Source organism: Phycomyces blakesleeanus (assembly GCF_001638985.1).
Source record: "Phycomyces blakesleeanus NRRL 1555(-) unplaced genomic scaffold PHYBLscaffold_21, whole genome shotgun sequence".
NCBI classification, from domain to species: Eukaryota; Fungi; Mucoromycota; class Mucoromycetes; order Mucorales; family Phycomycetaceae; genus Phycomyces; species Phycomyces blakesleeanus.
Window position 1 is genome coordinate 142,390 of NW_017265154.1, and position 13,369 is coordinate 155,758.

At 33.2% G+C, this 13,369-nt stretch overlaps 3 protein-coding genes across 3 annotated transcripts; 1 reads left to right on the forward strand and 2 right to left on the reverse strand.

The window, feature by feature from the left end:
- Positions 1-863: 863 nt before the first annotated feature.
- On the reverse strand, positions 864-3,475 carry PHYBLDRAFT_178038 (hypothetical protein; the record flags this gene model as incomplete). The annotated part of the gene is made up of 9 exons (XM_018437944.1): positions 864-960; positions 1,177-1,309; positions 1,511-1,722; positions 2,016-2,175; positions 2,359-2,432; positions 2,491-2,570; positions 2,660-2,793; positions 3,059-3,123; positions 3,417-3,475. The coding sequence occupies 9 exons, from the start codon at positions 3,473-3,475 to the stop codon at positions 864-866; spliced, it is 1,014 nt and encodes a 337-aa protein (XP_018287511.1).
- Positions 3,476-4,918: 1,443 nt separating this feature from the next.
- Positions 4,919-5,961, reverse strand: PHYBLDRAFT_188260 (hypothetical protein). The gene has a single exon (XM_018439473.1). It carries the CDS (start codon positions 5,882-5,884, stop codon positions 4,988-4,990), a length of 897 nt encoding a protein of 298 aa, XP_018287512.1. The 5' UTR covers positions 5,885-5,961; the 3' UTR covers positions 4,919-4,987.
- A 2,143-nt stretch (positions 5,962-8,104) lies between these two features.
- PHYBLDRAFT_66305 (hypothetical protein) lies at positions 8,105-9,041 on the forward strand (the record flags this gene model as incomplete). Its single annotated transcript, XM_018441624.1, has 4 exons — positions 8,105-8,254; positions 8,379-8,480; positions 8,857-8,895; positions 9,021-9,041. 4 exons carry the CDS (start codon positions 8,105-8,107, stop codon positions 9,039-9,041), a joined length of 312 nt encoding a protein of 103 aa, XP_018287513.1.
- Positions 9,042-13,369: the final 4,328 nt, after the last annotated feature.

A 13,369-nucleotide genomic window follows, 5' to 3' on the forward strand; every position in this document is an offset into this window, starting at 1 on the left:
AAGAAGTAAAGAAGTAAAGAAGTGAGGAAGAGGGAGAAAAGGGTTTATCTTGTAGTATTAGTATTATTAGTATTATTATTTTAATTTCTATTGTTTTCTGGAAGAGTGATTTAATGAACAATTGCACTGTTACTTCTAGACTAGTGAGGCTTATATAAGCTAAAGAAAGATACCTGGCTGTGATATACAAATCATTATAATTATAACTATATATAAATATGTATACAACAAAAAGGTACTTTAATGAGCTCGATAAGTTTTCTTCAAGAACCCCTCCTTTTATTTTTAATTTTTGTTTTTTGCTTTTTGTTTTTCTATATAAATTCATTTATATTCAGTTGCTTGATTTAGAGTATATTTTGAATGTTTATTTTTATTTTTATAAATTAAGCACACACAGTAATTGTTTTGGCAGTCAAGAAAAAAGATACATTTTTTATATAGTCATTAATATTACTATTGTTATTATTTACGAGTTAATAAATATGCATGTACTTTTTGTGTGTGTGTGTGTGTGTGTGTTTGGCTAATGTACCGGGCCTGCGTTTACTTCCATTTGAGTTGCAGATAATTAGGGAGTATGAAAAAGGGTCTTGGAATCATTTCCCTAAAAGAAGCCTATAGATTGTGTATAAATACCCGTACATACATAGATATATTTGTATCTATTAAAAGTAATCATAATAAATAAAGAAATCATTCTGTGTACAGTTTGTAGTTTATTCAACATTTGAAGCCTATTTAGCCAAATACATATGCATACACATACACATCTGCATATGCACATAAATATCACTTATACTTGTAGTCATGTCTTTATTGCACTTCCAATAAGCCCATAAGAGAAAAGTATAACCCCAAATCTATGCTTGAGGACTCGCCAGGCTTGTACCCAACTTAAAGGCACCCACAAGGGCACCCAACTGAATGGTCTCATTTGCACCCTCACCAAGACGGTACCTTTGATAATAAATCAAGGAGAAGATTTCTTAGTACAAGTAAAAAGCGAAAAAAAAGAAACCAAAAGAAGGAAAGAAAAAAGGGGAAAAAAAAAAGAAGAAACCCTATTATACTCTATGCCTATCTCTATATCTCTGTATTTTACTCTCTCTTTATATATATAAATCATAAAGTATATTTCAAAAACTATCCTTGTAACAAAAGAAAGAAACTTACTCAATGTCTGAAAGAGCTTCCAGTAAGAAGACCTTGGAATTGGAGGGCAATTCAACATCCCTCAAGTAAAGGTGGACTTCTTCAAGGATGTCCTGCAATGCCAGTCCGGAATCTTGCTTTAGACTCTCAATCCCTAAAAAAATCAATCGATCAGCCCAATTAATCATATACACTACACTACATCACAGCACACCACACCACACCACACTACACCACAGCACAGCACGGCATAGCACAGCCCAATATAACATAACATAATCTTGTAATTAATAAACTGGTCTATCTATTTGTCTATAAATCTCTGTATGTATGTATGTATGTATATTGGTCTTACTTTGGAAAACAGTAGTGTATTCTTCTGAAAGCATCCAATGAACAATCTGATGGATATCATTTGGATGAGGGTGTCCTGTGCAGTTGTAGATCGCTGTCTCATCCACCCGCTCATACGCAGCATGGCATGCCTGTAGGATATTAAGGGCACGTCGCATATCACCTCTCGACAGTTTCAAGAGTGCCCCTTTACCATCTTCTGTCAAATTAATCCTATTTTTTTTTAAAAAAAAAAGTTATTGTGATCCCTTTTCATGTCAATAGCTGTTTCCCTCGTATTGACCCCCAATGAATTGAATTGAATTGAAATGAAATGAAATGAAATATATATACACATCTTCAAGGAGTCGAAAAAAAAACACGTACAATGCATAGCGCACAGCGTACAGCATACACGTTCAAATACAATTCTAGCTATATATGTATGCACATATGTGTGTCTGCATATACATATACAGGTCCCATATGTAGATAGATATATAATTGTATATATATATATCACTTACCCCTCAGCCTCAACAATGGTCTCAAGTCGTTTCTCAATCTGTTCAGTTTCAAGAGGTGCAAATCGGAAACGAGTACAACGCGACTGGATGGCCGGAATAATCTTACTGACATAATTACACACAATACAGAACCGTACATTCTTTGTATACTTTTCGATAACTATACAACATTTAATACATTAAGCATTCAAAAGAAAGACAAAGACAGATACAAATAATTTAGCTTTTTTTTGTTTTGTTTTTGAGTAGCATTATCATTGTATTTCCCCCCCCCCCCCCCAAGAAATAAATAAATAAAAAAAAAGGGACATTTATGTGTATATATATAAGCATTATTACTTGCCTCTGCGTAGTGCAGCTTGTGCTTGCGTAGTCATGGCATCTGCTTCATCAAGAAGAATAAGCTTGAATCCCGAACTGGATGACAATATATGTTAATCATCTACAATCTGAGCAAGTTATTCATAACACTTGCCTGTACATGGTACGAGTACTGGCAAAGTTCTTGATTTGTTCACGTACAACCTCAATACCACGATCATCAGAAGCATTCAACTAGATAGAGATGTGTGTGTGTGTAGTAACAATATGTCAGATTACGTACGAGAACAATTGAACATTCAATCAAATGATTATTTTCTGACCTCGAGAATCATGGATTTGTAATGATCTCCATACAATTTGCGTGCACATGCAAGAATCGTTGATGTCTTTCCGGTACCCGGAGGACCATAAAACAAGAGATGAGGAAGTCGATTGGCATCAATAAAGGTTTCGACTTTGTATTGTGCATATATATTTAATTATTATTATTGTTATTGTTATTATTGGTATTGGTATTGGTATTGGTATTTGTATTGGTATGGTTTGTATGATATCGTGTGTGTGTAGGTGTGCATATATGTATATGTATATGTGTATGTATGTATGTACATATATATATATATTGTTGTTATTGAAGTTGATTTAAATGGTTAGCACATTCAAACGTGCTCTTTGCAGGTATACATATATCTGTACTTTTATTTTGTATAGAACTCAACTTGTAGAGGTAATGTCTTCATGCGAGACGAGATCGCTCAATGACTTTGGGCGATACTTTTCAACCCTGATGTTTTTATGTTTATTTTATTTATTGTTGCCATTGAACGAATGAGTGAGTGAGCGAGTGAGTGATTGAGTGAATTTATATATAAAAGAAAAAAAGAAAAAAGAAATGAAAGGCTAATTATTATTACTTGTTTCTTTAAAGAGAGTATGATAGAAAGATAAAGAAGTATATATATATATATATATATTTATGAATGAATTGCTGTCTGTATGCATGTATATATATATATATATATATATATATGTATGTATGTATGTATGTGTATGGTGTTGAGAAAATGCTTTATATACCAAGGTAGGTTGTCAAGTTGTGCGCTTGTGTCGACTAGCTTTCCTTTTCCTTTTGACATGTTGAACAAGTAATTAAAGCGCGTTTGAAATTTTTCTAGTTGACTTATTTTTTTTTTAAAAAAAAATTCACAATAATAATAATCGGTGCTTAATTCTCTCTCTCTCTTTCTTTCTTTCTTGTGTGTGCGTACACAAGGAGGGAGAAAGAGGGGGGGTAGAAAAGGGGGTGAAATGGAAAAAATATTAACTTTATCAGTCACGATAAAAAAAAACAAATCGGGGAATTGAGTGAGTGAATGAAGACAAAAAAGATAAAAAGCTTGGTTTTGGTTTTGGTTTTGGCTTGAAGATTGCTCAATTTTGTTCTTATTAAATCAATCTAATAATAAATCTACATAGACACACAAATAGCCACAAACAGATACAAATGAACACAAACGGACATTTGCACAAATATATATGTATATATATATATAAAGGAAATTTGTAGATGTAGATGTAGATATATTTATATTTATTATTATTATTATTAGTAGTAGTAGTAGTAGTAGTAGTAGTAGTATTACATTATATGTGTATTTACATTTCATAATCCAAGACAATGGTGTTTACAGGTGAAGTCTGGAATGTAGAAAAAAGGAAAGGAAATCATAGGCACTAGAAAGTAAAAGTAAAATTAAAATAAAATAGAAGGGGGGAAATGGAGAGCGAATTGGAAGGGGGCGAAAAGAAAACGAAAACAAAAAAAAGGGTTCATGAGAAAAAAGCAAGAGAAATGAAATGTCTTTTTTTTATGAAAAAAAAAAAACAAAACAAAAAGAGAGAAAGATAGATAGATATAGAAGGAAGAAGTGGAAAAAGGCTATAAAAGAAGTAAGGCATAAAGGTTATTTAAAAGGAAAAGATAAATAAATTAATAATGCCAGTCCTCCTTCTTGGAGCTTTCTTTTCTGTTTTTTTGGGGGTTTGTAAAGCTAAAGAAGTGTGAGGGTATACAACATCAGATACTAAGAGTACCAAGTGTTTGATCTTAACAGACTTGCTGAAGAAGTTGAAAAATGAAAAAAAAGCAGAAGATGCCGTTCTTTCTTTTCCTTTTCGTTTTTTTGTATGTATATATGTATGTATATATGTATGTATATATGTATGTATGTATGAGTGTATGTATGAGTGTATGTATGTGAGTGCGTGGATAAAGTGCATCAGTGAGTGAGTTTGTGCTTGCTTGCGTGCGTGCGTGTGTGAGTTTGTATGTACGTATGTATGTAGGTAAGTAGGTAGGTATGTATGTATGTATGCGGTTGGTGCAATATTTGATAAAGACTCTGTCTTTAAGTCTTGCTTTCTCTCTTTTTTTTTGGTTTCTTTTTCGTAATGATTTGAAGAAGAATAAGGAGGAATACGTAGGAGGTAGGAAAGAGAAGGTGGCGGTGGCGTTGGTGGTGGCGGTGGCGGTAGTCGTAAAAGATGTTGTATATAATACATTCTTTTTTTCTTCTTTTGGCTTGTTTTGGAGTGATAAAGGGGAAGAGGGCAGATTTAAAAGTCATGGATCGATTACGGTACGTCAGTTATCCATCGATTCGTTTTCTTTTCCACTCGACGACCTGTTCGGGAAGAGCGATGACCTGCTCGTCTGTGCCGTCATGGTCGTGTCCAAGGACGATCTGGAAGCGGCCTTTTTTGATGACGTTTGTTGCTCGTTGTTGAGGCTTGGCTGTGGGATCGAGTGCAAATGTGGATTGGCGGCGGATGTGGGAAAGGAAGGGAGTGTCGTGGGATGTGTAGCTGGTGGCTTCGGTCGAACCGGAGCTGGAGTGGGCTGAGAAAGTCGAGCCGACTGATGAAAGTGCGGTGTGATCAGAACAGGCCGAGGAGTGGATTGGGATCGGCTGGACAGGCACAGATTTGCTCTTGGTCGGATGAATGCGTGAGTTGGTGGCTGCTGGATGGAAAGTGATGGCGTGAGACTGGTGGTGCCAGTAGTCTGAATCCCAGATCCGCAACAGACTTTGTTTTGCGCGCGACTCGGATGATTGGGCTGATCGGGCTGACTGGACAGAGAACTGGTAGGCGTTGATAGGAAGGTCGGTAGTGAGGGGCGCGGTGGCATAATAAGCCTCTTCTTCATCCTCGTTCTCTGTTTCGTCGTCGTTGATGTTGATATAGCTAGCATTGCTGCTGGTGTCGTCGGTCGTTCGAATCTTGATACCCGTCAGCTGGGCAAATTCTTTTGCGGTCAGATCTTCGCATTTGATCGTCGAACTAGCATGTCTATGACACACTTTCTCGGTGGCTGCAGCAAGGGCAGTAGGTGAATTATCCCAGCGCTTTTTGTTGCGTGAGTTTTGGGACCATTTTGTGAACATTGCAAGTCCCCGACGCCAGCGACTGTGATTAGCCGTCTGAGACGAAATGCTTGGAGGGGGCGAATGCTTTATTGAAGCGAGAGTCATGATAAGAGGCATAAAAAATTACACATGCACAGCAGCAGGAAGAAATTATTATTCCAAACAGTATACAAAGCTGGCAGAGGTTGGATCTGTTTAGGTCAAATTAAGTGAAGGTGGGGGAAGGGAGGAAGGGGACGTAAAGAACAAAGAGAAAGCAACAGCAAGAGAAAAATAAAGGGTTTATTTAATAGTGAAAAATTAAATAAAAAATAAATAAATTAGAAATGCTTTTTTTTCTTCAATATTTTTGTGGTTGGCGGAACATCAAAAAAAATTATTACAAAAATTAACAAGTGACTGAGAAAGTCGCCTTCCAAGGGCAAAATAACCGCAAAATAGAATAGAAATAATATAAATAAAAAAAATTAAAAAGAAAACCATACCAGGCTTTACAACGTCAGTTGAGCCAAGCGCATCTACTATATACACAAGCACATCTGTACGCACGCACGCACGCACACACACACACACACACAGGCACCCTTCTCACTACAGCTCATCTTAGCTCAATCAATAAACTCTAACCGGCTGTTCTTTCCCAAACGCCACAACAGCAGCGTGCTTTTTATTTGTAATCTATTGGCGTCAGTACACTCACTTTATCACACCCGTTTTTATTAGTATTAATATTAGGCTGTGTATATATCTATTATATATCTTCCTTTAACTCAAAGATCATGTTATCTCCTACTTCATTGAGTTCTTCCAGCAATACTACACGTGTATGCCCTTACCTTGCTCTTTACGACCCGGATTTAATTTTTTTTGGCTTTCCTACCTTTACTGTTTGCTCTCTATTTATCCAGTCGACTTTATAAATCAAGTTAAGTTACGATTTTATCTATGTAACCAAACCCCACTTCCATTTTATATTTAAAATCTTTTTATATATATAAAATAATCTGCATGTGTGTATGATGTTTCAAATTCATTGACCTCTTGTACGCTTTTCTTTTTTTTAAAAAAAAAAAACTTGAAAATAAAATATATATAAAAAAAAAATACTGTATTCATATAGGTCTTTCTGTGCTGCCATCCCAAGTCTATCTTGTGAGCCGAATGAAAATAAATAAATAAATAAATATAACATACAGGAACACACGTCCACTGATTTCCTTTCAGGATCCGATCAAATTCCTGGATAAGGTTTTCTTGTTACACGAAACCTTTTAATTGGAAATAGACGTCCAACTTTATACTGATTTCCTTCGAGACGGAGCTATAATTATTTTTCGGGGATGTTTTTTTTTAAAAAAAAAAAAAAAAGAAAGAAAGGTTCAAAAATTGAATAAAGAATATACCTTTTTGTTTCAAAAATAATATATACATAATGTACATAGTTACTATCATTATTTCTATCCCTATTCTTTACTATTTAGTGTTAATATTACTCTTGTCGTCATATTTTTTCTTAATAGAAATAGCTTGGCAACTAAATCCTATAGGTTCCAAGACCAAAGCCAAAGCCAAAACCAAAACCAAAAATAAAAATAAAAATAAAAATAAAAATAAAATGAAGAAAGATGGAGGAAATCGGGTTGTCTATTACAAATAGTTTTATAAGACAAAAGCCATAGATGGATTGTGTCTTGGGATAAAATCTCCCACCAGTCCAAAAAGAAAGAAAGAAAATTAAGCTACATAACATTATAGTAATATTTATAAACAATATACCATTCTATTCTATTGATCCCGAATGTTCCACACTCAAAGTACCCACTCAGTATCAGTATCAATGTACATGATCTCCCTCTCTCTTTGGTTTTGATTTTGATTTTGTGACTTTCTTGAGCTTAATCAAACATTTCACCATGGTGATCAATCTGACGGCAAATCACCAAAGCAATCACCAAGTCTATTCCAATCAATATATATATATATATATATATATATGTTCATCGATAACTTCCATGTGTCAGGTCATATTACACAATAAAGGTTTCTCTCCTTCTTTTTTGAAATAAAACAAAAAAAAATAAGCATCATCTATTGTATCGAATATACCATGCTCTCTTTCTCTTTTCCTTTTGTCTGTCTAAACGTGACTATAGAAAAAAGATCAGAATCATAATCATCATAATAAAACAATTACTTCATCGATTGCTATATTTTTTTAAAGAAAGAAATAATAATAATAAACCTATGCCTATTAATGATAGATCCAAAATAAGATAAAATAAGATAAAATAAGGTCAAATAAATAAAAGAAGAGCTATTTATGTCCAAAGGTGTATTATGCTACAAATGGCGTTAGAAATACGACAGGCGACACCGATCCTTTTTACCATCACAAGAAAGAAAAAGAATCAACTAAATCAATCGACTAATCAACCAATCGACCAATCGACCAACCCAAACCTCAAAGATACTCGGAAAATCCTTGGGGTGATGTCATAAGATACCACTTACTGACGTCCTTTAGTAATTTCTATCTTTCTCTTTTTTTTTTCTTTTTCTTATTATTATGCTGTGCACACATATATATATATATATAATACATTGATAGTAGTTATTTGCTCTTAACGCTACTTCTTCTAGATCAAAGACTACGAGCAAAGAAACCAAAGAAATAGCCAACTATACCTTTTGTATTGCGATTATGCACAGCTCGGTAAAGCACGGCCCTGTCTGGCAAAAAAAAACAAAATGAATTGATCTATTCAGCCATACACTACAGATTCTCATGATTCTTTTCATATGAAGGCTAAAATATTCTTCTTATGCGTATATATGTATCTAAAAATATCCCAAATATAACCCAGCGACCAATAGAAATTGTCGGGCATTTATAATTTACTATATGAATCTTAAAAATTAGGGAACGTGACCAATATATGTGCCCACATATTAAGTAGGAGATTAAAACATTTTTTTTTTTAATAATCTTAAACTTTTATTTATTTATTTATTTATTTATTTATATTTGGTTGCTTGGTTACTTGGTTGTTTTTATTTTGATGTCTTTATTCATTTAATCATTTTTGTAGCAGCAAACCCAAATGAATGGTTTGACTACGCAAAGAGGGGTAAAAAAAAAAGAAAAAAAAAGAAAAAAGAAACGTCCAAAAACCTGGAATCAAGATCTTCAATTTAGGGTACAATTGGTATTTTTAATATTTAATTATTCATTTCAACCTACATATAACTTAAGGATATTCCAAATGGTGAATAATTTGTTTCTAGAATGAACAAGAGCTTGCAAAGAAGAAGAAGAGTAATTAATCATCATACTCCTATTAAGAGAACACAGGAACGTATATACAACACCAATCATTGTCAAGAACCTATCATTAATGTCCTTATGGTTCATATTATTTATTTATATTCATAATTACTTGCTACACTTTGATAAAAAAAATAGTCAAGGAAAGATATATAAACATACTTGATAAACGTATTATTAGTGGTCACTGCACTCAGGTCAAACCTTGTAAAGTTCTTGTTGTTTTCAAAATATTGTGTTTTATTTTACTTTATTTCTTCCGAAAATATTCACATTCTCTATTATTGTAATTATAATTATAATAATAATATGCTTTTTTTTTCTTCTCTTTTTCTTTGGTGGTTATCTATAATTCATCAGGGCGGTGCTATTCCGCTCTCCTGTCTTTAGTTCCCTGATTCTACACACCACTGAGGCACAAATGAGATAATTATTATGGTGCTAAACTAGTTTTTCTCTTTCTCTTTCTTTATTTCCTATGTATGTGTGCTACTTGAGATTTGGCCTTAATAATTGTACCTAGAAACACGTTGTTCAAAGTAAATAGATTTTATATGGCCTCAAAATACAGACACACTTTTTTTTTTAAAAAAAAAAAGAGAAAGATAGTTGTGTGCCTTGTAAAAGGTTGCACTGAAATTTGATTAGATACCGCACACAATAACTCAAGCTATACAGAATTTCTGGGATTAACCTATGTACCATTTGCAAAGAATGTGAAATATAAGGCAAAGATATACTTACAAATGTGTTACAAAACCCTCGACAGAACTTCAGGTTTGGGTGTGTTACACTTGAGCCCTCTTCTTCTCGGAGTACAAACCAGCTCTAATGATTCTCCCTAACTTGGATGTTTTGGCTGAGCTTTCCCTAAGCAAAACTTTCTACCCTCTTTATTTTACTTTTATTTTTATGTATGCAAAAGAATAAAAAACAAAAATAATAGTCATAAAATTAATAACAAACATAGGCATTCTTTATATTAAAAAAAAAAAGGTCTGATTTTAATGACTTGACTAGATTAGAAAACAATTTTATTTTATTTTCTCTTTTAATCAAAAAGGTAAACCAAGAAAAATGCAAGGAAAAAGACAAGGAGAATATCATTCTCTATCAGTGACTTTTTTTTTTCTTTTTTTCTTTTTTGGCTTGGTTTGTTCAAGAGTGATACTGGTTACCTCGTTAACCCCCCGATGAAGCAAAATAGCATCGTGCCATTTTTGAAGTGCAAAGCATGCTACACAATTTCTAAAAAGTAATGTAGCATATAGTCAGAATATCTTTCTCTCTCTCTCTCTCTCTCTCCACCCTCTGATAAACTTATATGAATGATGATATATAGCAGCTTTAATTTCTTTTAGGAATTGCTATGTGCACTCTCTTTAGAGTGGGGTTTAAACTTTCTTTTGGAGACACGTTTCTTCTTTAATAAAACTTGAGCTTACTTTTGAATATGAATGGCAAGTTTAATAATTCCGTTCTTAGCTGACATCTCAAGTATATACATAATATACAATATATAAATAAATAAATATATGAAGAGAGAGAGATAAAGGGCGGTGAATCGATAGTAGAAAGGCCAAGATTATTATTTTGTAATATAAATAATAATAGGGCTGACACAAAACAACAGAATGAGTTGTTGAAAGTAGTGGAGTGTTTGATTGTAATTTATGTATTTTACTATAAAATAAAATTATCTTCAAGGAGCCCAACACAATGGTGGCAAGGAAAGGAGAGGAAAGGAAAGGAGTTCAATTTTCTCAACGAGTATAATTGGGAACTTGCCCAAAATAATTACAACGATTCAGCAAGCGGATTTCAAAAATAAAAGTATACATCTAGAACCACAAGCCTTTAGTTATTTTTTTTTACGAATAGTCATTAATTATGAAGCACACCCCATGCCAGAATCATTGTCACTAGATATATATTATCAGACTTTTACATTCATTTTGTAGATATATATAATATAATAAAGACCTAACTAAAGTAATTATGTTTGGACTAACTTATTGAGCAATTGGCCAGATCACATGTATCAATACTCGTCAATGAAGCATACTTTCCAGACAATATATGGCACATATAACACACACACACACCGACAAACAATGACGATTCGTTCATTTCAGTACCAACAAGCTCTTCTTTATGTTTTGTTTCGAACAAGACAGCTTAAAGGCTTTATTTCCATTTATATCATTAAAGGATGATGTAGAGTTCTGTAGAGATAATAACAGTGATTTTCTTTAGAAACACAAGAGTAGGCCATACCTTATATTTAGGAAGAGTTTCTGGGTGGCTCAGAACAAAATTTTTAAGCCAAAATAATAATAGGAATTGTGTTGTTTGGAGGTCCATGGTGAACAAGCTATAAAGCTCTGTACGATTGATTCCAAGAAACAATATTCCATTCTAGTGTTAAATTTATGTCTTGTCCCTCCAGGTCCTTTGTAAGCTGTCTAGACACACATATATATACACTAATCTAGTAGCACAACACCATTACACACCCTTCAAGATCTAACCTTTCTTTTTATTATAAAAGAAGAAGAAGAAGAAGAAGCATATTTACATGACAGCAGCAAATGGTGGGTGGGTGGGTTTGCTTATTGTTGTTTTTTTTTGGTGTAATACAATTAATCTACTTATCGTTTCTGGATATATAGCCAAACATATTTATGGTTTGTGCAGAAATACAGGTAGAAAGAGAACAAATTATAGTATATAAAATATAAGTATAAATTCTATAATCAAAGGTCTCTTGCTTCACACCAGGATGAGCTCTATAGTCCATTTTGAGTATCTCGTTGCCAACAAATTTTGGCATATGTATATACGCATATGACGGTTATACCTTTTTCGCTTTTCTTTTTCTTTTCTGTTTTTTTTTTGCTACAAGATCATCGAGTCTAAATTTATGTTAACAATGAAGCCACTAGATTAGTGTGACTACAACCAGTTTATACAATATTCATAAAGCTTTCTTACATACAGCGGTGTAGTTTCAGGCTACCATTTGAAGAAAATATACATGAGACATACTACGTATCTATATTTAATTAAGTAAATGACTGTTTATTAAAGCCTTTTGGATTAGGTTGATTGAGTCAATTTTTGGGAATATGATGATAATAATAATAATAAAAAAAAAAGGGATAGGATGAAAACAGTTTAGATTTATGGTAATTTCTGGCTTAGATTCTATTGAATACTTGGATACTTGAATACTTGAATGTCAATGTAATCTTTAAAGCATCTCCCGAGAATCTAATCTCGATTGTTATTATTGATACTAAATGTGGTGTACGGATCTCCATAAAAAACAGGTTCTCCCGGTTCTATGAATAGTAACAAGTAATAATAATAATAATAATAAAAAACTGGCTGGCTGGCTGGAAACATTTGTGTATGGAAAGATAGTATGATTGCTATTCATATCAATAAAAGTATTAGTAGCAAAAAAAAACAGTAAATATACAAGCAGCTCTCTATTGTTATTCTTTATTTTTTTATTTGAAAAAAAATCCTTTGTCCTATTTGATCTTCCTGAAAACTCAAGTATCACAACACATTGACGTAACTCGAACAAAAGCTATGAAAGGCAATCAAGTCTGTAAATAATATATAATCCGACTTGTGAACCATAGGGCAATTTTACTTTATTTTGTTCATCGTTGATCCTTTCTTTCTTCTTCTTTTTTTCTTTTACTACACTGCTTTTGCTTCAAATTTAGACAGAAAGAATAAATAGATAAATGAGACGAGTGTAGACAGGTGTCCGAGAAAAAGAAAGAAATAAAGTAGAGCACAATGAAATCGACTGTACGCTTTGATGTGCAAAGTCCATACCCATGTATTGCCTACAGGCTATCTTGTCAAGAAACATTAAAGACATCCCTAAATAATCTATTCTCCTCTGCTCCATCTGATATAATCCGTAATTTTTTTCCTTGGCTTGTATTCGATATATTACCAAATTTAAAAAGTCTTAATCTATTATGACAGCAAAGCCAACCCTCTGAAGTACATAAAATCCTACTACAGACTGTCAATAGTGTGCAAAGTGTTTCAATAAAAAAAATCAACTGTTTTCAATCACTAACGGGCATTATACCACCTTATATGCTAATCGATACGCATACTCTAAATGCTCTGATCTTAAATGCTTCCGTTGTTAGCACTTCACAAATCTGAAAAGCAAAAAGTTGGGACAAAATCTCCTATTTTAGCTGGGACACGTTTGTCCCATCTATACTGCTTTTTGGTTTTTC

Coding starts and splice junctions, on each gene's coding strand:
- PHYBLDRAFT_188260 (XM_018439473.1), bottom strand. CDS start 5,884: ATGCCTCTTATCATGACTCTCGCTTCAATAAAGCATTCGCCCCCTCCA.